Source organism: Folsomia candida, unplaced genomic scaffold (genome assembly GCF_002217175.1).
Source record: "Folsomia candida strain VU population unplaced genomic scaffold, ASM221717v1 Fcan01_Sc003, whole genome shotgun sequence".
NCBI classification, from domain to species: Eukaryota; Metazoa; Arthropoda; class Collembola; order Entomobryomorpha; family Isotomidae; genus Folsomia; species Folsomia candida.
This window is the reverse complement of record NW_019091195.1, coordinates 11250585-11278558: the sequence shown is the minus strand read 5'-3', so window position 1 is coordinate 11278558 and position 27974 is coordinate 11250585. Positions and strand designations below refer to the sequence as shown.

At 37.8% G+C, this 27974-nt stretch overlaps 4 protein-coding genes across 4 annotated transcripts; 1 reads left to right on the top strand and 3 right to left on the bottom strand.

The window, feature by feature from the left end:
- Positions 1-9824: 9824 nt before the first annotated feature.
- LOC110845551 (laminin subunit gamma-1) lies at positions 9825-22258 on the bottom strand. Its single transcript, XM_022091989.2, has 35 exons — positions 22082-22258; positions 21360-22015; positions 20988-21207; positions 20714-20902; positions 20464-20636; positions 20190-20320; positions 20007-20107; positions 19836-19913; positions 19633-19731; positions 19454-19540; positions 19145-19381; positions 18998-19030; positions 18755-18797; positions 18662-18684; positions 18441-18590; positions 18349-18368; positions 17754-18133; positions 17501-17668; positions 17273-17432; positions 17022-17185; positions 16609-16926; positions 16441-16514; positions 16285-16325; positions 16127-16211; positions 15754-16021; positions 15500-15645; positions 12035-12639; positions 11745-11775; positions 11539-11652; positions 11366-11451; positions 11235-11306; positions 10544-10748; positions 10312-10490; positions 10214-10243; positions 9825-10123 (listed from the first exon to the last, which is right to left on the bottom strand). The coding sequence occupies exons 2-35, from the start codon at positions 21468-21470 to the stop codon at positions 10079-10081; spliced, it is 4866 nt and encodes a 1621-aa protein (XP_021947681.1). The 5' UTR covers positions 21471-22015; positions 22082-22258; the 3' UTR covers positions 9825-10078.
- LOC110845552 lies at positions 12668-15757 on the top strand. The gene is made up of 7 exons (XM_022091990.2): positions 12668-12924; positions 13034-13272; positions 13334-13439; positions 13527-13645; positions 13717-14613; positions 14671-14996; positions 15065-15757. The coding sequence occupies exons 1-7, from the start codon at positions 12795-12797 to the stop codon at positions 15438-15440; spliced, it is 2193 nt and encodes a 730-aa protein (XP_021947682.1). The 5' UTR covers positions 12668-12794; the 3' UTR covers positions 15441-15757.
- Positions 22259-23057: 799 nt separating the features above from the next.
- On the bottom strand, positions 23058-25167 carry LOC110845991 (ubiquitin carboxyl-terminal hydrolase isozyme L5). Its single transcript, XM_022092571.2, has 7 exons — positions 24934-25167; positions 24781-24844; positions 24610-24715; positions 24521-24547; positions 24288-24393; positions 23591-23843; positions 23058-23506 (listed from the first exon to the last, which is right to left on the bottom strand). Exons 1-7 carry the CDS (start codon positions 25007-25009, stop codon positions 23182-23184), a joined length of 957 nt encoding a protein of 318 aa, XP_021948263.1. The 5' UTR covers positions 25010-25167; the 3' UTR covers positions 23058-23181.
- Positions 25168-25883: 716 nt separating this feature from the next.
- Positions 25884-27855, bottom strand: LOC110846252. Its single transcript, XM_022092938.2, has 3 exons — positions 27615-27855; positions 27048-27220; positions 25884-26958 (listed from the first exon to the last, which is right to left on the bottom strand). Exons 2-3 carry the CDS (start codon positions 27130-27132, stop codon positions 26243-26245), a joined length of 801 nt encoding a protein of 266 aa, XP_021948630.1. The 5' UTR covers positions 27133-27220; positions 27615-27855; the 3' UTR covers positions 25884-26242.
- Between the last annotated feature and the right edge of the window lie 119 nt (positions 27856-27974).

Genomic DNA, 27974 nt, shown 5'->3' with positions numbered 1-27974 from the left:
GCTTTATTTGGAGCCTCTTCTTAATTAAAAGATAAGATGGCGTCATCTATTTAAGGAACGAGATTGAGCAGTATGGATTTATCGTCGTTGGTCCGATCTCTTCTCAATCTGAGGCAAACACTTATTTCGTTTCCTAGCTGGAGATCACATTTATTGTAAAGGGTGTTAATAAAGTCCGATCCCATGCATTTTTTGGAGCGTGGTTGTTACAAATTCAGCTGGAACTTTTGAACCAGTGAAGTTATTTATTTCAAATTTTTACCATGGGGGGAACAACTAAACGTGTAAGTCATGAGCATCTTAGCGTTGAGATACAAACATTGCATCAGCAGGGGCTTAAACCTACAGAAATTGTGCAAAAATTGGGCTGCAGCCGCAGAACTGTTTGGAAATGGAAGAATAAAAATTTTGTCCACGACAAAAAGCGACCAGGGCGACCCAGAAAGGTGTCACCTACCACAAAAAGAATGATTAAAAACAGACTTTGCAAGAAAACCGGTAGTTCATTACGTAATTGAGCAAGGGAGTTAAATGACTCAAAACGCTATAAAGAGAAGAAGAAGCAAATTAACTGTGTGACCGTGCAAAAATTTGTGAAAACTACGAAGTGGGGTCACACAGCTTACAAACTAACCAAAAAAACCTCTCATGTCACAAAAATATATCGATGACCGTCTGAAATTTGAAGAACTCCTTCAGAAAAGTGGCCATTTGAGTGAAAAAAGACTTGGTGAAGAATTGCGCAGTCACATCCTTTGGACTGACGAATCTATTATTGAGCTATATCCAAAATTGAACCAACAAAATGTTCGTTACAGGACAGAAAACAAATCGGATGTACCATCAAGAGCAGTCCCAAAATTCGGGCTTAAAGTTATGGTAGCGGGTGGATTTTGTGCACGTTGCGTGACCCCTCTACATATCATACCAAAAGGCCAAACAGTCAATGCAAAGTATTATATGGAAAAAATATTACCTATCTATTTCGATAGCATGGGGAACAAGGAAATATTTCCGAATGAAAGAAAAATAGTTTTCATGCAGGATGGTGCTACAGCCCATACAGCAAAAGCGAGTTTGAGTCTCATCAAGACGCAAGTTTCAACGGTCTGGAGCAAGGGGGTGTGGCCCGGAAACAGCCCAGATTTGAATCCCCTGGAGAACCTGTGGTCCATACTTAAGGAAAATGTATACAAAGAACCACAACCCCGGACGAGGGAAGAGCTAGTAAAAAAAGTTCAAGATGTATGGAATTCGATTCCCACAGACACATTGGAAAAATTAGCACAGAGCCTTAAACAAAGAGTTGAGGGCATGGTTAAAGTAAATGGTAACAAGACCAAATACTAAGGTAAATATGTCGAACATTTTTTGTAAGTATCACGGGTAGTTTTTTTTATACTAGCCTTCACTTTTTTATAGGAAAAATGGGATCGGACTTTATTAACACCCTTTATTTATGTACTATTTACATACATACATTTGTATTTAGGCGAGGGTTGGAACCTTCAAAAATATGATTCTACCTTCTCAAGCATAATATGTTATCCTTAAACAGCGTCGTAAACACATTAATTCGATGAACCAGTGGTGAATAATGGTTGGATGCGTGACGATCAATAAGAACAAAGTACAGTGGGATGATAATAATATTAATAAGTAGCTCCAGAAGGGTTGACATTTTTGTTATGAATGATGACGCAGAGAGGAAATGGTCAAGACAGAGTGTGGCAAAGAAGGAATTCTCAGTCGGGATTAAAATGTGGTTGTGATGTTATGATGTTTTTTATGTCAAGCAGGAAAGAGAAAGACAAGATTTTCCCATTAATTTCACTCACGTGTTGAACTCATTAGCTCTCGTTACTCTCGTTAATTCCACATTATCTCGAGAGCACAAAGAGCAAAAACTTCATCCAGTTTCGGATTACGAACGGGTTTTTGGAAGCGAATGTATCTATCGCCAACCGACTTCCAACTTCGTAAAGAAGGCTTAATTCGATCTCCCTCAGCAGCAGAGAATCTGGACCGAGTGAGTGGTTAGCAAGGGCCCAAGAAATCTACGCTACTACACAATGCACACATCTTTATTCGAAATCGGTACTGTACTGGTACGCAAGAACAGTGACAGCTTTTTCCAGGCCTTGAGAGTCTGCATATGTAGATCTGGTTAACCTTAACTTGCTTGCAGCATAACGTGTAAACCACTCTGTCATGAATAAATATCTAAATAAGAGAGGCAATTTACGACCAAGTTTTGCAATTTATTTTATTTTGTTAAATGGCATCTTTTTACCCAAATTCTCACTACATACTTAATGCAGGTTACATAAACACATAAAAATGTATAGCATATTAAGTAGGATGAAAATGTTACCAAGATTGTTACCATAATTCATGGTTTCATTTGCTGATACTGGCATTTATTTTGTGCGAATTTGAATCCGTAGTAATTTTTCATGAGCATGAAAATTATTGAAGACCAAACCTACAATTTAGGTGGTAATCCAGTGTGAAATCAGTAGAGTAGTACCAATCTCATCGTCGAAGTTATATCTACTTCACTGCCCCTCGTACAGTCATTTCGTACATTTCTGTATTACTTCATATGTATGTATGGACATACTTATTATGTGCCGTGCAACTAGTGCCATATGCGTTCACAATGAAACATGTGTCTGCTAATTTGCTTATTGCATGCTGCCTTGAAACCACACTTGAAACACATCTCGATTCAATCAAAAGGACATAAAATTACCCAGCTAATTTAATTTCCATCCTATTAGCACGACTCAAAATCTAATTTAGTAGTTGAAAAGTTGCAGAGATTTGAAATGAATGTGTTTATTTGAGTAACTCATTCAAATTAGTATTCCTTTCGTTTTTAGTTCAACCCACTTTTGGAAGCTCCTAAAAAATGCAAGAGCTAATGAAATTAAGACAAAAGCTGAAGTTACCGTAATGATAAGATGTAAATACATACATATGTACAATATTTTATTTTGTTTATTTGTAATTGTCCTTCTAGTAGCTCTAATTAGACGACCTCTGCCATTACTTGCTGAATTTATTTTACATTTACATATTATTGTAGTGCATAATTGTATTCATTTGGGTGGTTGGATTGGTGAGATGCTTTAAAAGAAACGGAGTGATGTGAAATTAAGTAATTTATTTTTGAGTTTCCGTTATGTAGTTTGCAGTTTAGAGGCAACTGATTTACTTGTGAGAGTTATAACCATGGCTGATTTTTCTAAGAAAAAGAGATCAAAGTTGAGATTACGGGTTTCCAATATGAAAATGAGGACTTTTTTAACATTCTTAATCTATGGACAATTTGTTGCCTTAAATGAAGACATTTACTACAAGGGCCGACTCATGAGGGTTGTTGAATGATTGAGTGATCAATATAAACCATAAATGGAAATTAAATGCCCTCAAAAAATTGTGTGCATGTGAAAACACAAATGATAATATTATTGCATTTGGCAGTTTTTGCCTTAGTGTGTGCATAACTCTGATTTAAGGCTTAATTATACCCGTGAAATACAAGTAATGTTAATAATATTGAATGAAATTAAAAGATTTACTGATTGATGAACGTATGCACATGTTGAGAAGGATTCCTCACCATATCCGGAACGAGCAATTTAAGCTGCAATGGATGTTTGCAATATCTTAATGAAATCAGGGTTAAATGTACATACAAATTTTAAATTAATGCAGTGTTCATATTCCCAGAATGTGATGATAAATAAATAAATATTAGATGCTTTAATTGGAGTCCAACCAAAATGCGGTCTACTCGCAGGGCAGAGTCATAATAATAGCCAAATGAATTAGTTAAGTAGTCACCTGTCATATCTTCCTTGAGTTTATTAGTCACAACCCACTGATTTTTGCTCCTACTGGCCGGGGATTTTTCCCCATCATCATTATGTTTACAACCATAAGCTCCGTGAATACTCCAAGTATTTATTAGACAAAATTTTTACCAGTTTATGCAGACGAAGCGAGCATACAGAGTATAAGAACAAGTTAAGCAGCACTACAGGATATTTATATGCGTAGTCCATCCACATAACAGTGCGTTGTGCAATCATGATACACGGGAAATGATGTTTATCTGTTGCGAATTAATGGACTGAATTCATTTTATTTCATGGTATTAATCGTAGTATTTGGCTCCAAAGTCGTCCCTCTCATCATCTTACTCATCATGAGAAGGTGTTGTTAGTGTGAGCAATCAACTTACCTTGACTCTGATTTTTAAGAAGAAAATGTGATAATTACGAGCTAATTTCTTTGATTAATCCAATGAGAAAAATGTAATTAAGAAACTCGTCTTCCTGCTATTCGCGATAATTTGCCATTTCTACTCGCCTCACACTCCAATCCCATCGCATATCTTCAGCCATATCTGCACCATTTATTTTCACTCATTCATATGAATGATTCTGGTGAAGTTCCTGCAGTGTCTGCTGCAAATAATAATATGCGCTTCCTCACCCGAGTGATCCTAGACTTTTACATAAATGAAAGATGTTGTCTTAATTGTTGCTTATTTCTCGTCTAATAACTCTACATGCTTCGCCTCTAAAGACTTGCATTCATTAAGCATAATATTTGCAATTAGGGAATTTTTTTGATTTTTCACAAGAATACCCACATCCATACGTACAAATCTGTTCATTCTATGAATATCACTGTTCTTCTCATAAATCCCACCTTTTGAAATTTTTTCAATATGAATATTAATAAAAATCAAAGTTTCGAATATAATTCACTATGTAAGCTTTGAGGCAAAGTAAGAATGCCGAAATTTACGACAGGATTGCTGCCGAAAAGCAGAAACTTTACGCACGGCGGGGTAAAGTGATATGGTAATAATCGGAGACGACCTGTGCCTCCGAAGTCTCCTTCTTATAAAAACAGAGGAATACAAGACGAGGCGGTGTTAGGGGTCCTCTTGGTTTATGCAGATGCGGGATTCCTGGTGGTGGTCTTAATTATATTTCAAGAGAAACACCAAAAACTTTCCAGGTTGGGCAGAGATCTGTTGTTGTAACGCCAGCAGGAGCTCTTAGGCCGACCCCTGTCTGAGTAATTCAAGAGATCCTTGATTTCCACCGTGAATTAATCTTTCCTCATATTTTATAAATTGATATCTGCTTTTACTTGTCGGAAAAAAAATTGTGTGAAAATTCATTTCAAATACAAAATTCCTGAAATTGTACATTTATTTTAATGGAATGTGAAAAAAATGCACAATTGGGTGGCAAAGAATTCAACGAAATGGACCAATCTGTAAAACTAACAAGTATATTGTGAGGGAATTTATTTGCCAAGCAGACAACCTACAACCCACTCGAGCCAAGGTGCTCAAATGTCTAATTAGAGATGGGCACACTCTGATTACATTGCTCATAAATCTAACGCATATCTAGCGTACACACCTCATAAAAGAAGGACTATTCGAATCAGTAGGCTTCGTTGTAACGTGCTTCATCAGTACTCGAGAGACAAAGAGCTGAGATGCTTATATTCCGCATAATAGGCACAATAACATACGTAATGCATATCTATGTTTCCCTGCTGTTGCCCTTTTACCCACACCAATCAAATGCAATATAAGTACATAAGAGCCAATCTACGACTACTCTGCAAAAAGATCCACAACTTGCGTCTTTCATGACACCCTAATGGCTCACTAATTTTCTCAAATTTTCCCCATTATGTAGTGCGAGCATACATTTACCATCAACTAGTGTATGTATGTACATAGTCTCTAAAAATTGAGACAATAGTCTAATGCTGCTTCTCGCTTTGTGACTTTTTAGCCAAAATAATTTTTCATCCAGCAAAAAATAATAATATTAAACGTACATATTATTTTGAAATATTCTACTTTTGCTTTGTCTGTGTAAGCCATGATTTGTACGTTTTCCTTTTCCGTCCAAGGCACATACGTATAAACGCCTACTACACTGCGTCTTTGTATATTTGCCTGAAAAGAAGCACATTTATTGGTCAACATCATACCTTGTTCAATGGCCATTATAGCTCATTTGTATAATATACTTGCCTCTAATGAGAAGTATTATACAACACGAGTTCATATTTTAATGAAGTCTTTTTACAGAATAATTTTCATGACAGTTTTATTACATTTTTAGACCCCTTAGGATGTTTAGCTTGTAATTTGAGTGCCATTAATAAAGGACGCAGCATAAATTCCTGTGGAGAGCCAGTTTCGCAGATGTGATGGTCAGGTGTGGTGTAGCTCCATAATTACTGATAAAAGGTAAAATTTAATATTATTTCAATAGGGCACAGATTTTATTATTTTAATATTACTAATTTGCACACCTGCCCACACGATTGCGCAGATTAGATATTTAGATGCAAAGTACATATGGGGAAATGTAATTATGGATATGTACATACGTGGAGTCACATTTTTATATGCTTAAAATAGGAAACGTTATGGTATAGGTGCATGTTTTTTTCTCATCCGTTCTTGGGGATGCGTTGATGTGGGAGTAAAAGTCGTCACAGGAATCCATATTCCACATGCTTGGGACGATCATATGAGCATTAATCTTGAGGAGAAGGTGACTTAATGAAGCGGAGAGTGGCCTTTTCCCCGTATAAGCAAGAAGAGATCAATTATATGGGGAAGTCGAGCGTGAAAAAAATGTAGGAAAAGGGGAAATTGATTGATGATTGAGCTGACATTCTCATTAATGGAGGAGAGCAAATTCGGTAGTGAAGTCAGTAGTGAGAGCCTCATCGACCAGAAAACGAAGGACCCTCCAGCCAGCCAGCCCCTCGCCTTACGAAAAGACGGGGACGATGATGAGCATGAAGTTATGGGCTGAAAGAGTTGGATGATTGAGCTCCGGAACTAGGTTTTAATGGTCACTTCAGTCATAATGTTTTTTATTGTTTGAGTACGCTCATCCGCCACGCAGAGGACAATCCATCTTTTACGCTTCATTTGAAAATCATATACCGCAATGTGGCAGCTCAATATTCAGTCACATCAATAACAATTCGATCCAAGGCTCATGTTATGAAATAAAATTATGTGTCCTTCACCAACAAGATAATTAAGAGGACCAATGATTTCCTACACATATACGAAATACATGAAATACTTGACTAAATATCCTTTAGTAAATACATTTACTTATTTAATACATTTTATATTCCTGAAACCTCGTTGAGATGCTAAAAGTTTTAAAAGTTGTGTAAATGCATTTTTCTCGTTTCCCTATCTTAAACTTGGGAGGAATAAATTTCAGAGTCGAGTCGTGGTTCAGTTCGGTTTGTATTTTTGCAGTTTGTAAATATGTATGTGTAGAGAGAAAGTAGTAAAATAAAATTATGAGATTAAAAGATCAGTTTCCGTTTTGTCAATAATAATGTGAGCAAAGTGAAGTGGGGTGAGCTCTAGTTTGAGGATAAATGGTTTATTGCTGCATAGCTTTATTTGCTTCTTTGAGGAATAAATGAAATCCCCAGAACTTGGGAAACATTATGGCCATGTATGCATTTTGATGGAAAAGTGGGCTATTTGTGAGGATAAAGCAGAATCCGACAGGCAGAGGCGGAATTCGAAACAGCTTTTATTGCTTTTTGGCTTTATTTAGCAAATGTTGTTTATTATAATGCTGACGGACACGCAAACCAATCCAAAAACTACAAACGGGCTGTTGGGAAACTTTTCCTGGACAAAATATGTATGTGCGTCCTCGCTTCTAATAATGATGATACTCCTGGTTTAGCCAGTGATGCGATGCAGAGGTACGCGATACATTGAAAAAAGTCAAAAAAGTTTTGGACCATACCAGGCAGACATATGCCCGCAGTATTTATTCAATAACCGATTGGGAGGACGACAACAAGTCGTCAGGGTGCAAAACCGACACACACGGGATCAATGAGACCAACGGAATTACTCTTTTGAACTGTCAATCACGACCACTCCGATCGAACAATGCATTTAATGCCGAAGCTGTTGACACTTTTGCCACTGAAAACGAGAAGGGAGTGGAACTGTCCCATCAACATAATGCATATGCCGACTATGTGCATATCAGCTACTTCATTCATACATATGCCCCCTTCAAATAGTTGATTTTTAAAAGTTGTTAATCCTAAATCAAATACCAATTCTCACATTTTCTTCCCATCCAGTTGTAATCCTTTAATCGGATCAAGAAACTGAAATCTCGTTTTACTTTGGAAAGAGTCAGTGCCATTAAGTAGTAAAATAATCCAAAAAGTTAATCCATACAAGTTCCACTCTGAAATTGTTGACGATTGAAATTTTGTTTTGCAAATGACTACATACATACAATTTGTGAACAGCTCTTTTTAAATTTTTTAAATATTTTTCTTAGTTACCAGAAAATTTGAAAATTTACCAAAAGAGTCTCTAATTCAAATGACCAAACTGTAGTTTCATTGGACTATGTATAAGCAAGATCAACATGAGACGTATGTACCTACATAGGCAATAACTGTGATGCATATTCACTGAACCAAGTTGAATACATTCAGTCTCGAATGATACGTAGCCACTAATTTCAAAGTTGTAATAATTAGTCAAACGGATGACTTTGGTGAGATTTGAGGAGAAAGCATTGTGAGAAGGGGAGCCATGAGGACGAAGTTTGGGTCTGGGTTGCAGGCCGGATTGTTGGCAAAGCTTTCGTGGTTAGTTTCCAGATGTGAGAAATAAGCTGAATAAAGTGGGGAAGTGACGAGCAAAGAAAAGAGGTAAATGTGGAGACATTACTGGCTCGGAGAAAGTGGACTTTTAGTGGCGGAATTTAAATGTTGAAGAATACGGAGGGAGCCTACATTTATTCTATGGGAAAGTTGGAGAAGCATTGACTTGTAAACCGTGGCGTATCCTCCGAGAGTGGGGTTGGTGATAAATTATTATGCAGACATAAAGTTTTGGTTGGAGAAATCAAGTCCGAGTTGCTAAACTGTGGTGAGGCAAGGAGAGCGGAGAAGAGAAAACGAGACGACGACGAAGAAGATGGAGGGGAAGGAGAGATTTATAGCCGTTAAAAGTTTGGGTAAAAGCGTCACAAAGTTGGTTTTTCCATCCTTTGTGAACAAGTTTCCTAAGCCTACTCCATAATCATAAATTAACTTAAGCCATTTCCTCAAATGCAGAAAAAGTATCCGGTCTTGTGTGTCGCAAATAAGTAATGCAATTATGGTCGGTCTCGGAGAATTCTTCTGTAAAAGAGAAAATTTATCTCTCGAAATTGTTGATCCATTAAGGCAGCCCTTTCATACACAAGTACGTATGTACATCCATATATGCATATCTCCATCCTCGTGGCAGAGACTCACAGCCTATGTATCTCTGTGCTCAGTAGGAAAGCAGCAGCAAATTCACGACCCATTGCGTTCACAAATTCGATTCGGACGCTCCTCTGAAATCTTTATGCCTCGCCTTTATCCTCCTCTACTCGCCTATTAGACACACTCTCCGACGCCAGGCTATTCCGAACCAGGGAGGAAAAAGACCCGAATTTCACCACCACACACCACTCAAACATCTCCATTACTTCCCTTTATTCACTCGTATTACCACTCACTTCGCTCCCATTTAGTCAGACCAAATTCGATTACACACTAAGTACCCATCATCAAAGCACATAGAAAATTAACCTTATCCTCACTTATGGGTAAACTACACGCACGCAGTTCAGCAGCTCTCAGCCTCCTGGATTGATGATGACAGGACATAAGGCCGCACAACCATAGTAAGCAATGAGTGGAAATCGACAATGCATGTGTACACGTATTATTCTAATGGCACGCATTTATTTACTATATGTATAAGTATATAATATAATACTATAATAAATAGTATTGATTGTGCATATGTACGTATATGTAATGTCCTTAAACTAGTCAATAATTTAAATTGGTCGGCAGTATGGGTTGAGGCAGAGGATAAGGTATTTATGTATTTAACAGTTAATATTAGGTTGTTGTAGGAGAGAGATCTTTCTATCCATCTCTTTTGGCAGTGTCCTTATTTACTTAATTACGGCTCGAGTCTAATCCTCTTCCAACACTTGGAATTAATGCCCTGAAACATCATAAAAGTTGCATGTGATGTGTTTATTTATTCTTATTTTCAATATTTTGATGTACACATTCCCATTGTATGAAAATTTACCTGGTCAGGTGGAAGTGCATTACGAATTTCCTGTATTGGGATTAGTGATACAATTAATTCAAACTGATTGAATAAATATATGTGTACTCCGACCTCACCTGTACATTTTCTACTTCCTTTCTTAAAATTTCCAATTCGTCTTCATAATTCTTGATCCATAAGGCCTGTTTGTTCCGAGCTGATCGTAACGTTTGGATAGTTGCGTCCAATCCTGCTTTCTCCAACTCATCCTCAACTTCATTGATCTTTCGAGTTAAGCTGGACAAGCCTTCTTCATCTAAAAAGCAATATTTATGTTTAACATCAATCAAATATTATTTTAAAACTTACTGATTTGATCCAAATTATTCAGGGCCAGTGAAATGTCCCGAACAGTGCTTAAAGCTCTCTGCACTTTTTCATATCCTTCCTTGGACCTGGTTTGGGCCTCCGACGCCTTGTCTAAAGCCGTTTTCACCTGAGAATCCTCATCCCCCACTTTCCTCTCAGAGTCGGTTAATTTTGCCATTGTGTTGGTAACTTCTGTGCTGAGACGCTGTAAAAAACAAATAAAGGATTTAAATACATACTTAATTCGTGGATACTTACATCACAAATTTTTAACAAAATGTTCGATGACATTGGTTTGAATCAATTTGCCTCAATGTGAGCAAAAATTACACATTGGAGTATCAAACATTGGCAATTTCTTGAAGCATAAAAGACCGATGAGTGGATGCATATTGTGGTAATCAGTATAATTAAGAATTGGACACAAGCATCGCTTATGTTAAAAAAATACGGTGACGTTTAAGCAAAATTAGGCATTTTCCACTCATGTCCAGACATGCATAATAAATACCCATTTCTAGTCAATTTCTGTGATATGCAACCATTTCTAGTCATTATTATGTAAAAAAAAAGAAACAAACACTGAGGATAATAAAACAATAACCTATTTGTAAAGAACAATTGGTGTAGTTAAAATGAACTATTTTTTCGCAATCATCAAAATAAGCACTGCAATTTTTCTCAGACTTACTTCAGCTGCATCTTTCAACTCGTTGGCTTTCTCTTTCGTGTCAGCGCACTCTTTGACTACGGCGTCTGCTTCCTGTGTAAACCCAAACAAATTAGTAATAGCATGGTAATTAGTAACACGCACAAAAATACATTGCTGGCTTTCTCTGCAATAGTTTTTGCTTCGTCTGCATCCAATAATGATCTGGAAGCTGCATCCTTTGCTCCATGTAATGCGGCTGAAATAAGAAAATGAGAAATAAGTAATAACATTATTCCTGCGTTCCATTTTATGTATTTGTACAATTGGGAATCACAAAACGAACCCTTGTTTTCTCGAGTTTGTTTTTCAGCAGCATAAATTATGTTACGAATTTCGGGAATGTTAGCCTTCGCCAGCTCAGCTTCAACTTTACTATTCTCTACATTTTTGGTAAAATCTGTGCAAATGAAAAAAATGTGTGGGTAAAAAACCATACAGTCATTAATTATAATCTATAAAATTGTTATTGTTGGTTGGTTGGCATCTGACCTTGAAGCGTATTGTAAATTTTTTGAGCCTCCTACGGGTCATCCGGATACATGAAATTGGCAATAAAATAAAATAAGATTCTTGTTGATGTTTGTGGTTTGATGACAGAAGGACAGGGAAAGTGAGACGAGGAAGACGATGCTCTTTACACATCGATTCCTGTCCCCCCGTCACTTGGGTAAGGAAATTGCATATTTCCACAATTTGGGGCTGAAGGACTCGTCATAATTTGTAAAAAAAAGTAGACAATTCTAAATTGCAAGCCGTTGGGTATTATAACCCAGTTTTACCTTATAAGTATTTTCTGATTGGTTTCTCGCTCTATCCGCCGACGCTTTTGCCTTGTCCAAATCCGCTAAAAGTTCTTCCGCCCTTTGTTGATGTTCATACGTGTTTGTGAGGAGATCTTTGGCTTGTAGAGATTCTTGATGAGCATCAGCCAAAAGTTGCTCCCGATCTTTTAGTAGTTTATCCACGGAGTCTTTCAGCGACTGTGCCTCATCCTTTGCTCTCTTTGCTTGATCTTTTATAGCATTAAAATCAATATCAGGCAGAGTTAGGGAGTATGCATCCTTGAAGAGATTAAGGGCGTTGTTATACGCCTCTTGGGCAACATCCAGAGCATTCTTTGCCTTCATATGCGTTACTTTCACCTCATCCTCAAGTTGTTGCACGGCTTGAACCAAAATCCTTGACTCTTCACTCGCATTGCGCTGTTGATGAATAGAGTTCCATGCTATGTCATGAGCCTCCTTTGATGTATTCAATGCCATGGCTCCAATTTTCTCCAGTTTTAGTGCCTCATCCTCGTGGACTTCAGCAAGGAGACGTGCATCCCGGGCGAGACCGCTCATTAACGTGCGTTGTTGTCCATGTTGTCGAGATTTCTCTTGGGCTTGAAACGAAAACCAAATAGTTATTAATCAGTTGGCGTGTGTTGTATCGATATGCCCCTACGCACTCCACACCATCCAAGAAACAATTGCCGGGTTCTCTTTGTAACAAGTGGCTCATACAACTGTTTATTTGTATTATTACTAATTAGTGAAAATGAATCCGTCCACTCCCACCAGTAAAATTACCCAGGTTGGGTCACCATCCCCCTCCCCACCAAGTAGTAAAAGGGTGAAACACCAAAGTGGAATTGAAGTGACGGAAGGGTGCACTATTCTTATGACCGGTATGTTTTGTATATTGCTTATGAAATTATGTAACGTCATTATTGAATGGGGCTTAATTTTTGTGTATGTATGTAAATTTCCCACTGATAATCATTATTGTTTGAATAGGTCTAGCTAAGTCGGGGAAGACTACCATTTCTAATGCCCTCACTCAAAAGCTAAAATCTAACGGGATTTTAGTGAAACAAATAGATGGAAAGTGTTTGAGAGCCGGTCTCTGCAAAAATCTGGATTTGGACAACACGAAGGATCGGTCGGAATTTGTTCATTTGGCTTCAGAACTTGCCAAAACATTCACGGAAGAGGGATTCGTGTCCATCATTTCCATTGTGGCTCCGTTACAAGCAGTGAGATATGAAAGAATATAATATTGTATGCTTAGGTTGCTAATTCTATGCACATTTATAGGACAGGGAGACAGCAAAACAATCACATAATAAAGACGGATTGAATTTCGTCGAGGTTTTTGTGGATAGATCAAGCAAAGAGTGTAAAACTGGTCTAGATCGAAACGGTAAAATTCGTATAATATGCATTATTTTACAGAACTGGATGACAATAAGCTATGATTGTGTCTCATTTTTACTCTCCATTTCTGTAGTACTAAATCCGATTGAATCAGACTACGAACCACCACCAAATCCTGATGTCCATCTACAACGGAGTGGCAATAACGTTAACAAGTTGGCGACGGAACTTGTTGCAAAATTAGTTGGCTATGTGAGTGGATAGATATTAAATGCATAACTTAAGATGTACTTTTCATTTAATGCTGCATTTCTATTTTTTAGAAATACATTCCACCGTTCTTCGCTCAACCTCAATCACCCGTCTCTCCATTAAACCGACCAACCCCATCGCCCAAAGCATCAACTCCTTTACCCTCCACAGCGTCTCCGTCACCCTCAACAACAGACTCGTCCGACTCGTCCGATGTGGATATAGATGATGGAGAGTTGGACGACGAGGGGAATAGTGTCCCCAAATTCAAGTTACCGAGAAAAAGTAATAACCGAACAATTTTTGATTACGTTAAAAGTGTTCTTGTTCAAAGAGGTTTTACTGGAAAAGACGAAGAGGTCGACAACCATCCCTTATTTTTTGCGCTAATGGGGGAATGGAGGACTCACTATGAGACCCACAAAACAGGAGGAATGGAAAAGTTTTTCCCTGCCAAAGTTCGTGCTCGGAGCAAATCAGCGACACCCACAAAAACTCCAACCAAATGTGCGAAAACCCCAAGCAAAGGTGCGAAAACCCCCCAAAAAGACGATGTCAAGAACCCAGAAGAAAACAAGTGGGATGAATTCATTCCTTTATATTGGAATGGATCAACGCTGTGTTACGGCAGTATGCACCAGGGCTTCCCTCACCTAAAAAAATGCAAACAATGTTGGTCTCAGTCAACATCGGAGGGCTATTTGTGTAATCTCCATTCAACAAACCGATTGCAACATATTGTCGTGTTGCATGACACTAATGAGAACGCCATCCATTATCATGCTGTGTTAAATTTGAGTGTGCTTAAAAAAGAATGGACGAAGCAGGTAGTTCAAACGTATGCTCACAACATGACACAAGTAATGGCCCATCTCTCTACGCACCCTGCTGCCAAGTTCTCCCCTATTTGTGAAAATTCTTTTCTACTCTCCTCCCCGGAACGACTTCCTGCCACGCATTCCATGACAGTAAGTTACCTAATCAAGTGTTTAAAAAATTAATAACAATTATATTTTTATTTGCAGTTGTCAGTCGCGCTCATCACACTGTTCAGAAACATGGAAAAAATAGAGACAGGCGCCCCCATCAAACCACATTCGTTCCTTCATAAACAGTTTAATATATTCAAGGCTAATTTGGCAGTGGTGGAGAAGATTTTGGAAGAGAATGGAGTGACCTCCTCCGTAGGGGATAATGATAATACCAGTTCGGTCAGCTCCCCACTAATCGACAAGGATCGATATTGCAAGAAATTGCCCAGAATCTACTGTGGAGTCGAAACCGACAACAAAATCAACGTTGGTTTGAAAACGTCCAAGACTGGGGAAGAGGATCATTCTGCTTACATCCAGTTAGTTTAGATACACGTACTTGTTTAAATCACGTTGACATGCTAACATACAATTTTCTCTACTGCAGTAGTGACCAATTCAAATCAGGGCCCATCTACCAAACCCCCCTGTCGGATGAGCAGCTAGCGATTGCAAACAACATTGACACATCCAAATCTTTTAAGCAGTGGACGGATCAGCAGAGGGATGTGTTCGATTTGGTGAAAAAAGATTGCACAAGGAAGGAGGGACTGGGTCATGCAGCTCTTATTCTTGCAGAAATGAAGGGTCAATCGTACAATGGCATCCTCATTCGAAGGGACAATCAGAAATACGAACATGTAGATACTATTGAGAGAGGTGACAGAGCTTTTGTACAGGCAGTTTTTAAACTTTTAACGGGAAGGTCCCTTACTGTTTCAGTCAAGCATACCGATAATATGAGTTTTAATGGTGAGATATAAATAAAGGCATTGCATTTATTTTCTTTCATATGCCACTCAAATATCAAGACCTGACTCACCTCGCTCCAACGCTTCCTTTCCATCACTGTCCAAAAATCTCTGTGCAATTTTCAAGGCCTCTTGAGCTCGCTCTATTGTTTCCTCAGTGGCTGTCAAGTTGGACGAACTTTCTCTCGCATTTGTTTTACATTGTTTCACCGAGTCACTGCAAAAATAGTGTCAAAAGAGATGTGCAAACTGCAAACTAATTGTACTAAAAATGGCATTTCTAATTAAATGAAAAACTTGATAATAAAATGAAATTCCAATTTACCGAATTTGCTTTACAGTAGAGTCCATTGAATTGATTTTATCTTTTAGTTCATTAACTTTCTCCAGTAAACTTTTATCATCACCTCCCGTGGCTGATCTTGCATCCGTCCACAATTGATTTACTCGATCTTTGACTTGTTCCAACTTTCTTTCAAAGTCCAAATCATCAATTACAGTCGGCGTATTTGCTATGTCGTCCAGTAGTTTCTCCATTTCCATTAACTTTTGTCTTTGTGAATTGACTGCTTCTTGAACGAGATTGTAGCACGCTATTGAATTATTATTCATTTTAGTAAATAGTTTTAATGCATACGTGATTGGGCATGATTTAAGTAAGGGCAAGAGGAAGAAGGAAACTAAATTTTATAATATACCCGGACAGTTGACGCATCCTGCTTGTCGATTAAATTTGTTTTCTTTGCACCGCTCGCAATGTTGGCCTTCCACATTGTCCCGACACTAATTCACATTTACAATGATTGTGAAATGATTTGCAAATCGTGACTTAAATAACTAGTGACGAGATTATTACCGGACATTGTCCTAATGGATCGCACTGCAGAGCCAAGGACCCTATTGGAAGAATGATTAGAATTAGCTGAGATGTGACACCAAAATTCTAGTAGGCTTTGTTGGCATTTGTGATTGTCGTCCAATTAGAACACACAAATTATGAAAAAAAACGTACCAATTGGATCACAGTCGCAAGGCTCACAACCATCGTCAGAGAATCCAAAGTGATTTGGAGCACATTCGTTAGACCTTTAAATTTGCAAATTATAAATAATTATAAATTTTAGTTCCAATGCGTCCTAACAAAGTAACTAGATTACTAAGCGGTTCCAGAAACTCTTACCGAAGCCCAACAACTCCTTCTCTACCAAAACATTGACCAGTTCGCATATTGCAAGTGGCATTGATGGCTCCGACGGGGTCACACTGACATTCTTTGCATCCCAGCCCACTTGCGAGATTGAAAAATCCGTCCTCACATAGGTCACATTGTCGCCCAATAACATTGTCTTTACAAGGACATTGTCCCGTGGGTTGTTCACAAACAAAACCATTATCTGGGCTCGGAATCGCTCCCAAGGCGTTACATTCACAATGTTTGCAATCTCCTTTGGGCATGGCTAGAGCATCTCCGTAAAATCCTGCAGCGCATTCTTCGCACCTTTAATTCATTTATTAATTAATCAAGTATATAATTGATCAGAAAGAGCAATCACTGAAAGCTGCATTGAGTGTGATAGGGACTACTTTAATTACCTGGGTCCATCCGTATTATAAATACACTTGAGACATTCGCCGGTCGTCCTGTTACAATTCCCGACAGCATTAGGATCTATGTTCTCATTACACTGACAAGGTTGACACTCAGTTTTTGGACCAACTTGTCCCATTGGATTACCAAAATAGCCATCTCCACAAAACTTGACAGATAAAATACAAGTTTCCCATAATTTGTTAATGGAATTATGTAGTCAAATAATTATAGGTAGATGAAATTATTAATATACCTCACATTGCGGACCTGCATAACCTGTGGGACATTCAAGACACACAATCTGTTCGTCTTGGAGTTGGATGCAAGCTCCCTTGTTCGGACAAGGACAAGGTTTGCAGTCATTCGGCGTTCCTTTCAATGCATTTCCATAAAATCCACGGGCACATCTCTCACTAAGAATCAATTTTGACTTGTAATTTATCAAAAATACTAAAATAGGTAACACAAAGTAGATACACACCAGTTATCGCCTCCAGTGTTGTGCTGACAAATGCATTGGCCTGATTCAGGATCACAAATTTCTGCATGACCATTGCACGAGCAGGGGACACAACGGGCGAAAGGGCCACCATTTCTAGGCTCATGTGTATATCCTGGAGCACAGGATTCGCAGAATTGACCAATGTACCTTTTCAAAAATGTAGTTGCCCGTATTATTAGATTTGTTGATGTATTTTGAAGCAGATTTGATAGTATTTATGTCGTAAAAATACCCTTCTGGACATGAGCACATCTCAATCCAAGGTGCCGGAGATCCAGCAGCCCCTCGTCGAGCTGTTTCCAGTTTTACATTATCCAAAAATCCAACTCCTCGTGAGGTGAAAGTTCCTCGAATTTTAATTGCTGTGAGATTGGATAAAATGCTCATAAAATCCCGACTCGGGAGTCGAGGGTTCCAACCAAAGTCAGGGTGTTCATGTAACCGGAACGAGTAGTCCTGATTTTGAATAGACGGCAATGCATTCCTTTGTCCAAAAATAGGTCTTGACACCCGAAGGCCGGCACCTTCTAGAATGACATCATCTGCGGATGGTTTTGGGCTATGCTCTCCAATTCTGAGGGTAAAGTTTAATTCTTGATTGTAGCTTCCTCGCTGGAAAGATTTCAAGTGTATTAGAGAGACTTTGACGGGTAAGGTCTTAAAGACTAATTGTAAGTAGAGCATGTTATCTCGGACATTTTATCATTGGGAGATTTCTAGATTGGAGTAACTTACTAGCATTGATATCGAAATTTCGAGATTACATATACCAAAAAATTATTCCGCGTGTCACCTCTTTTGAAAGTTATAAATAAATATAACCTTACCTGGTCACCCAAAAAGCGATCTAAAGTAGAATAAAGATTTTACAATAATACGAGTAAATTATCTTGCGTTTTACAAATAACTCATTACCAACCTGGGGCGACAAAATATACTGCTTCTCGACCAATAGAACTAACTCCGAGATTTTGAGTTACAGCGTTATATTGCGTTGAAACGGTTCGACCAAAACCTTCTTCAGCAGTCCATCGTTCATTGTTTCGTGTGAAAAGACTTTCCAAGAGCACTACGTTTAGTTTGTAAACTTAGATACAATTAACTGACACACGTGAATTTATATTTAAGTAAAATACTGACCTTGTCCATATCCTGGAGCAGACCTACATACAAAAATGATCCAAATGTAGGTATGCATCTCTGATATTCTTGGTAACAAAATATTTCACCTACCTGCAAACTGCAGCATGTCCAAAGCAGAAGCATGGCGTACATCCTACGGAACAATACGTGAAATTGATAATCCTGTATAATCGACTTAGGTTTTGTGTATCAGAAATACGTAGTGCTCTGAGAGCACTGCTCTCACTTTGACTCAACAAGAAATTACGAAATTCTGGCAACTCAGGAATACTCAGTTCGATCACAGCAATTTTTTTAAGACTAAAATTTTGAATATGTTTGAAAAGATCTTACCGAAATCATTTGAGAGGTCAAGATTGAAGAAACCTAAATACATACAGATATTTGGTTAGATTTATTTTGCGTTAAAATAAATTTAAGGGCATTGCAACCCTTTATTTCAAAAATACAAATAGAGCAATGAGAGGCATTAGACCTTACCAGGCTTGCAGTTTCCACACTGTTGACCTTCTACATTTTCCTTGCAGCGACAGAGACCGCTAATGGTGTCACAATTAGGCTCATTCCCATAACTTCCAGACAAACTACATGAACACGACTTGCATCCTTGGGGGCTAAAATCGTAAAAATTGGCCTGACACATGTCGCACTTGTCTCCTGATACTCCTGGTTTACACTGACATTTTCCTTCGCTATTACACTGAAGACTTCTTGACCCTGGGATATTAAACATACACATGAAATATAGCTTAGCAATGTCCAGGCACAGAAATTAAAGGGAATATGTACCAATGTCATTGCAGTGACACGGAATGCAGTATCCGTCCGATCTTTGATAATAATTTATCCGACATCGTTCGCAGTTGGGTCCATCCCCTAAGGTTATTTAGCAACATCATGCAAAGAGAAATCTTTACTTTTCTATTTAAGCTTTTAATAGTAGATAATGATAAATATAGTTGCCTTACGATTTCCTCTACAATCCGAACAGTGGCCCCCATGACCAGACTCTTCGTATAACTTTTGGTCGAAAAAGCAGCGATCCGAAAACCCATTACAGTTGCAAGCTAAGCATATAATGTGTGTAAATGAGATAAATATAATAGTAAAGCAAACAATGTTTTGAATTTGCAAATTTTGCACTTGAGTCGAGTATGAAATGGATACTCGCCTCTGCATTCATGAGGATCCTCATGCGTTGCCCTTCCCCATGGCTTGTCATTATAAAATGGAAGGCATTCATTGCAATCTAAAAATAAAATATGTTAATTTTTCATTTAAAACTTAGAATAACTTTCGATGGATGTAGTTTTAATTTAATTTAAAATTTTAACAAACTGACCTGGTCCATTCGTATTATGCTCACACTTGCAAACTAATCGTTGTTCATGTGTCTGGCTACTGCTGTGCGTGCATTCAGAAGCGTGTCCATTACATTTGCATCTAGCAGTAGTTAGAAATTAGACAAGCAATTAGAGTTTAATTACATTAATTTTTTTCCTTGATAATAGAAATGAGCACCCACCTTCCTCCCACGGCTAGGTCAGTGATGGCATAAAAGTAAGACTTGAGTACTTTGATATCAGAAAACAATTCGTCTCCAAAAGTGTTGTGTCGGTCCAAAGTAATTCGAATGTCCGTGGCTGTAACCCATTCCTAAAAGTGGGATTGAAAAATGAGAAAGTATGGTACAACTTATTCTTCAGTTAAAAATGAATAGCCAGCTTAAAGTTATTTATGTCGGAAACGGATATTAATTTGAATTTGAGCTGGCAAAAAAGATATTTAACTCTACTTACTTGAAGTTCTCTGGATTTATCATAATTGTAGGCGGATGACCGTCCTTCCAACGTGGAGAAAGCTACATTGCCCCCCGTCAGTGGAGAAATGTCTGAGAATTCTGAGGTGCACAATGCCCGTGTTTCTTCTCCCCCACTCTCGATGTAGCCCAGATCAGGAACCCCGTAAAAACCTAAACAGAAAAAAACAGAAATATTTTACTTTTACATTTTAGTAATGTAATGTATGTATTTTTACTGGATAACTAACCTCTGCAGTTTGCACTGTAAAATTGGTAAGGCACCCATTCATTGTCTTCTGTTGTTCTCTTATATATGGCAAAGCTCTCCGGGCGTGGAGAGTGAAATTTTAAGCGAATGTATGTAATGTCAAAGCTTTTCCTCAAGTTGAGCGTCAGATTTACTCGAACTGGCCATTCAACGTCTTCAAACATGGTCCCTAAAATAATTGACAGCACAATTAAGCACGCTTTTCTTCGAGAGTGGCAATGGTAAACTATGTCATGTCTGTAACCAAATCTAACCGGACTGCCACCACGTTTCATCGTCATTGTTGTTTAAATCAGTCAAGTATTCTGGAGGATGTGCAGTCCTGGGATTTCTTGCATCGCAAATGTCGCATGGTCTCCGATTCCCATTTACAGTACTTTGTATGCAAAACTCGGAAGGACCTTCTACACCACAGGTGTTGGTAGCTTCGACATGTTTATTAAAAGCAGCATTCACAAACTCAGGGTAGCAGCGCTGAAAATAGTTGTTATTGAAAAGTATTTAATTTTTGTGCATTTTTCTTTACACATCTGTGCGTCCTTCCTTTATGCATATATGCAGAGATAGGACATATGTAATATGCAAGTGCTGTACATTTTAGGCTTATGCACAACGATTATTCATACCTGTGGTTTCCCAAACTCGTCATAACATCTCGTTGATTCTTGTTGGGAATCAGTCTTTTCTATTAACAGTACTAAAACACTGCAGGTACACAATTGTAATAACTTCCACATTTTCACCCACACTATTGGAAAACCTGTCGTTTCAGGTTACAAAACAGGGCTTTATTATGCAGGTATTGTAATAAATGAAATTGTTATTCTCCATTCATTCTTCTGTGCTTAAGTACACTCACTTCCCATTCACATCTTCTTCAGTGGTGATAAGTAAATGTGTATTGGCAAAAGAATTGATAAATCGTAGAGTTTACGGGTTTATGACTCTCCGTGCATGCACATACATACACACATAAGTATGGAATGTATGTACTTTAGTTGACTAAGCTGAGAAATCTATACGGCTTTTTTAGGATGAAGAACTAACTGTGTCTCCACTTATCATGAGACAAGTTGCTCATGTTTCCGTTGCCTTTGGCGTTGGTACACATATGCACATTCTGATGAAGGAGAGAATGAATGCGATGATCAAATTCGCTTCGTTGCGTTACGTCGTTTTGTTGGGGTCTCCAGCTAGTCAAACTCGGTGAGATAACGCGAGCGTCTTATCCCTTTCGTTTTCTGCTGGCTCTCACTCGCCGTCTCACGTTTGTCTTTCTATACTACAAAACACGATACAATAATTTAAGCTTTCTGGACCGAATTAGTAAATTTGAGTAATTAAGTACTTGCTGCTTAGGTGAATGTCTCTGGCGATCTAGACGAGGCAAGAGAGCGACACTAAACTGAACACACCACTCAACACTTTGTGAAACCAAAAGTGTTTTACTCTTGTAAACACAATTTCAGAACCAGATGCCTTTTCAGGATGATTTTTTCTTGTAATACAATCCTACAGAGAATAAGAAATGAGAGTACAGAATGGATGCAATGATTCGACCCCAGCACGCATTATTATTGGGATATATCGGACGGAGGGATGCGATGGATTCATGCAAAGCATTCACAAGGAGTGGGTGGGTGGATAAACTTCCATTCATAAAAGAAGTCCATGTTTCTCTATAAACAATCTCCACTTCATTACTTAACATTACTTCCTATGCAATGTCCTAGTGCTAAGTATGTCTACATGCAAGTATTGAAAACTACTTTGTGCTTGCACAGGAGAGAGGCATAGACAGGGTAAAAAATCAGTGAGAGTTTATAATAATAATGACTTTGCAGTTATAACATTGGCCAGTTCACGAGGGAGTGTAAAATCTCATCTCCGTCATATTGCTTAATACATACAATTGACCAGCTTTATATGGGCATGTGCATGACGATGTAGCATTGAGTTGAGTGAGACTGGGATTCGTTAACCCAAGCTTTTAGACCTTAAGAAATATCATATCTGAAGCCGAATATGTATAAAAACATATTCAAATAGTGCATGTAGCCCTAAGGGTAGAGCATCTTCGATACTTATGTAGACCCTTTTTTCATATCCCCTTCATACTCTTACTCTGTATTCCAGCAAGAATATTTGGGATAGACGCATGATCTTAAAACATTCTTTGTTTCCTCAAGGTTAAGAAAGTTGTGCCCTCGTACGCTTTTTCCATGAAATTTTGCTGATGTATTTACTAATCCTACAAACTAAGACATGGAATAGTTTTAAAAATTAAAATTGCTGTATATGCATAATATTAATCACAATGTAAATTGTTGAAATTTATAGGTAACTGTTTTATTCTTAATGCACGAGTTTATTTTATAATTTCAGAGTTTATGGAGGAATACATGTGATTTTTATGTCTGAAATTTCAAAATTTGCAATGCATTCAAATCAAGTACTTGACTTTGATTTCGATTTTTTCTTGGTCTCGCATTTCTCTTTTGCTTTTTCGTACAGAGGAATTAGTTGCTTTTGTTGGGCAAGTTCTTTCAAGAATTCAACAATCAGTGGTAAATAGTTATGCTTTCTTCGAACATTTTCCATTCTGAATTTGTGCCTCTTTGATTCTTCGTCTTCGATTAATTGTTTTAGTTCCAGAATTTTTTCTGGCGTGGCCCTGCCAGTTGCTTCTAACGCTGCGATTTTCTTTTCACATTCAACTTTTCTATCGTTCACAATCGCTAGGAGATTAAAATGGATCTCGTTTTCACTGTATCTGACGAAACAACGAAAAATTATTAGGAAATGCAAGATGGAAGTCGTAATTATACTACATATTTCATTACAATACTTCTATTACTTGTTAATTCGATCTTGCAGTACTACCGTAACAATGTCTGTCCAATCTTTTCCTTCTGGAATTTGTCCATGATCAAGAGGTCCTTCCTTTAATCCGTCCAACTCATAGAGCCTTCCAGCAATCGGAATATAGCTGACAAAATGGAAAACATCATCGTCCTTGGGAGCAGATTTGTTGTCAAATTCAAAAATTTGCTGACGACTAAAACTGTTGTGCACGTTTCTTATGGTGTCAGAATTAGACAGAGCGAGACCTATCAATCATGAAATTAGTAAACATGTTATTGTCTTCGTATTTTGCAGTGTAAAACTTATCCGATATTCGTCTAGTGCAAGTGCAATGTGTCTGTTTCCTAGCTGTACATAAAACTTGCACTTGGCGTCCCTACGTATAATTTTATCCGTTGTAAGAATTGACTGCATGCGCAAACCGAGCCTGCCAAATGAAATGCGTCCTTGCTATGAAGGATATTGAAATGGCCTGGACACATGTTGTTCGATTTAAAAACATCCCATTGTGCGAGTACATTTTTCATTTGGTGTCATGTTTGTTGTTTATCTAATTTCTCATCTAAATAATTAACTTTAATTTTGATATTTAAATCACTCTACATGGTCCACCACATACACACTACTACACCTTATAGACACATGAACAATATAATGAAATGTGAAGGAGGAGGAATATAGTTAGTTACCTTTCATGGAGGAATCGAATGTTTTTGTAAATTCTTTAAAATCACGCAAAGTTTCGCCCAACTCCAATTCAGAAGATTCCAAATTCATCAATATTTGCACTATAGCCTGGTTAAAAATTACCCACAAAATTATTGAAACGTCTATTCGACTTTACATCACATGAATCTAACTTGTGCAACACAAGTTGTGTTATGAGATTCTCACAGCACATAATTTTATGGGTAGCACGTACCTGGGTAGCACAAGCATTTCGGATAACCTGCAAACAAAAAATAATTCATGCTTTATACGAATGAAATGAATTTTAATATTGCCACTAACTTGTCTTGCAAAAAATATTTTGTCGTCTGTCACAATCGCTTCGCTGTCCGAGCTGTCCACAGAGGGGCCAATCCATTTGAATAAAAAGATTAGTCCGTGAACAGGTCTGCATAATAAATTACAAAATGAATTACTCAATAATAGTAATAATAAATCTTTTTAGTGTATTACTGCAATCGTTCGAAATGTTCCGCATCCAAGCTCCACAATTCTTCCACTTGAAGACCTTTGACTCCTTATATCAGCGTAAATATTCAATTATATTTGATTCTTACGACTTATTAAATTTAGTTACGATAGACATGTCAACTGAAGTATCCTTACCAAACTCTTTAATAAGCTCCGTAAACACTGCTGGATCGGATTCCATGAGACACCATGATCCTTCCGCCTCTGTCATTATTGCTTACTATTTTACTAATTCTGGTCAAGGGTTTCAGTGGAGCCGACTTTCCGCGTAATGATAATTTCGTAAAATTTTTAAAACAAGGAATTTTTGTAACAGTTTTACAAATACTAGATTTACCGTAAAATGTTGGAGATTTACTTAGCCGGCAGTTCAGCAGCATCATCAAAAATATTGACATTGCGCTGTGTATAGCATCTCAATCTCAGCCATCTCAGGAGGAGAGTACGCCAACCTGATAATGACAGATCTTGATGTCCTTTGGATATATGGTAGTACCCCCTCTGAAAGCAAAAAGTGTGAAGCGGTTTGATGCCATGGCCCAATTTACGCCCGTCACACCCCTTTGAAGGCGCGCCGGATGCCAAACTAGCTGCACTAAAAAATTCGCCAAAAATCCAATTTTGTTCGGATTTTCATAATAGTTACATATTTATGATCCCACATAGTTGCTTTATCATATCAGATATCAATCTGAATTTTTTTGGAATTTTGAATTTTTTCAAGCCATGCCCTTTTCAGGAAATATTCGAAAATATTGAAAATTTCTGAAAAGTTAATTTTGCAACTGAATATGATAAAGGGACTATCTGGGATCACAAATACATAATTATTATGAAAATCCGAACAAAATTGGATTTTTGGCGAATTTTTTAGTGCAGCTAGTTTGGCATCGGGCGCGCCTTCAAAGGGGTGTGACGGGCGTAAATTGGGCCATGGCATCAAACCGCTTCACACTTTTTGCTTTCAGAGGGGGTACTACCATATATCCAAAGGACATCAAGATCTGTCATTATCAGGTTGGCGTACTCTCCTCCTCAGCGTCAGTTACTCATGCACCCATAAATAATTCAGAAACACACTCAAAATTCATAACATTCGTTTATTTCCGACGAACGAATCATTTCCAAAATATCAGCTTTTAGAGATACAACAAATTGGTTCAAGTTTACTAAGAAATAAAACAAAACGATAATATATTGCTTATATATGTACAATACTTATGGGTTATTTTGTATGAGATTTACATACACAACCCAGCTTAGTCATTAAATACTTTTTATTTCTCACACATCATCAAGTCTTAAATACATACACATTCGTTGGTAAATGGTAACTATAAATACAAACAAGGATAAGATTGCACCACATATTTACGTGCTGACTATGAGTGAAATGGAGTTCGTTCATTCATACTTATCAATATCAATATAATGAATATCCGCTTCAAGTCGACGCTGTAGAAGATGACATGATCCTAGGAATATGAACTTGTGCTCCAACAATAAGTCTAGATGATTCTCCAGGGTCCTCTTCAGTTTCACCATTCTTTACTGTATAAGGGGTTCGAGACTGGTTAACGAAACGATCTCCTCCCCCATCCAATGGTGGTGGTGGAGTCGTGTCATCGTTCAAGCTGGTATTCTCGGTGCTGAGTGGATGAATTAAATTTTCTGCTCTACGATAGTTCCCAAAGCAAAAATATCCGAAAGCGACTCCTATGGATATCGCAACAAGAACCCAAACATTAAAAGTCATTACAGCATTCATGAGGGTGAAGCCCAAGAAAACGTAGATGCTGTGGAAAACGGCTGATATCAGCAAATCGAGGAAGCCCCTTCCAGGTGTGGTAAGATTGTGCAGATTGGTCGTGGTCTCACTTCCTGGAGGATGATGGTCAGATTCTTCGAGCAGACTTCGAGGAGCTGGCTCTCCACTTCCGGTCTCAGGAGCGTGCTGTCGCCTGTACATGAAGGTTCTTGACAGTAGAGATGCAGATGGTTGACCTGATGCGGCACCGTCATTGTTTGAAGAGTCATTTGATTCTCTACGAAGGGCTTTTCTAGTCAGTAAGAATCGATTCATGAAGAATAGTTTAAGTACATGAAGTCCTTCGTAAACCAATGCTAAGCAGGACAAGACGGTGCACACTCCAAGAAGACCTGTACATATGTCAAATCCATATTAATCCAACCATGGTTTAGGATTAATTGTGTATAATATGAAGTATTCATATTTTTAGCACTAATACCTCTCCAAGATTTAGTATTGAGGCCCTCGAATAAAAAATTGTCCAAAACTTCTCCAAACCAGAAATATGACTCCATGTCCTTCATGTTTCTCAATTTCTTCAAATACGAACTATATTTATTAATAATGCTATTCAGTAACTGAATTTCAGTTGGAGAAATCGGCAGCTGGGTTCTGTAAAAATATTAAGACGGAACCATATAGATATAATAAAGAACTAATCCAGCAACTGTAACACACAAATGTTTATACAAGCAAAGTTTATTGAATTTAATTCTCCGTCTGCCGTCACACCACTAACAAAGCAAGTCGTCAATAAGTCATAAATCTTACACATGAATTGTTTACACTTGATAACATGCACGATCGAGTGTAAAAGTAAAGCGCATACACTTCAATACGTCGTGCTACCGTACCGGTCCAATTTATTGTTCGTATTTAAATAATATGAAAGAACGAGTTCGTAAGAACAATATTGTTTGTTACCAATGCATTATTTATAAAACACGCAACACGGCAGACATAGGTCTTAACAAAATCTATAAAATTAAATTGCCAGCTAACTCACCTGCATTACTGATGAGTACACATTTTTTATTATTAGAATGAAGAGGTTTTAAAATGTAAAACAATTATTGCTTCACGTTTGTTTGTATTTATCAGCAGACCAATAACAAAACAAAAAGTATGTGATCAATCAATCACTCTGATCAGAAAGTAGTGAATCACTCGAGTGCAGAATGTCGTGCAAATGATGAAGTCATGATGGCACATTTTTCACATTCGCACCGAGTTTTCACACAGTTCGCTCTCGTATCGTGCATGACTTTGTCTCGTTTGTTAAAACCTCAATGCAGAATAATAATAATGCATGCAGCATTTTTATTTGTACTACTTCATGGTGATCTAGATTTATATATTTAAATTT

What these genes read in the sequence shown, in the direction of transcription:
- LOC110845552 (XM_022091990.2), top strand. Translation starts at nt 12,795, where the DNA reads ATGAATCCGTCCACTCCCACCAGTAAAATTACCCAGGTTGGGTCACCA. An exon ending in AACTGGTCTAGATCGAAACG is followed by an intron (nt 13,440 to 13,526) that starts GTAAAATTCGTA and finishes CCATTTCTGTAG; the next exon opens with TACTAAATCCGATTGAATCA. An exon ending in CTGCCACGCATTCCATGACA is followed by an intron (nt 14,614 to 14,670) that starts GTAAGTTACCTA and finishes TTTTATTTGCAG; the next exon opens with TTGTCAGTCGCGCTCATCAC.
- LOC110845551 (XM_022091989.2), bottom strand. Translation starts at nt 21,470, where the DNA reads ATGTGGAAGTTATTACAATTGTGTACCTGCAGTGTTTTAGTACTGTTA. An exon ending in AACACTGGAGGCGATAACTG is followed by an intron (nt 17,433 to 17,500) that starts GTGTGTATCTAC and finishes ATTGATTCTTAG; the next exon opens with TGAGAGATGTGCCCGTGGAT. An exon ending in ATCCATTAGGACAATGTCCG is followed by an intron (nt 16,212 to 16,284) that starts GTAATAATCTCG and finishes AATGTGAATTAG; the next exon opens with TGTCGGGACAATGTGGAAGG.
- LOC110845991 (XM_022092571.2), bottom strand. Translation starts at nt 25,009, where the DNA reads ATGACAGAGGCGGAAGGATCATGGTGTCTCATGGAATCCGATCCAGCA. An exon ending in GAACATTTCGAACGATTGCA is followed by an intron (nt 24,716 to 24,780) that starts GTAATACACTAA and finishes TTTATTATGCAG; the next exon opens with ACCTGTTCACGGACTAATCT. An exon ending in ATTCGATTCCTCCATGAAAG is followed by an intron (nt 23,844 to 24,287) that starts GTAACTAACTAT and finishes CATGATTGATAG; the next exon opens with GTCTCGCTCTGTCTAATTCT.
- LOC110846252 (XM_022092938.2), bottom strand. Translation starts at nt 27,132, where the DNA reads ATGAAGGACATGGAGTCATATTTCTGGTTTGGAGAAGTTTTGGACAAT. An exon ending in CAATACTAAATCTTGGAGAG is followed by an intron (nt 26,959 to 27,047) that starts GTATTAGTGCTA and finishes ACATATGTACAG; the next exon opens with GTCTTCTTGGAGTGTGCACC.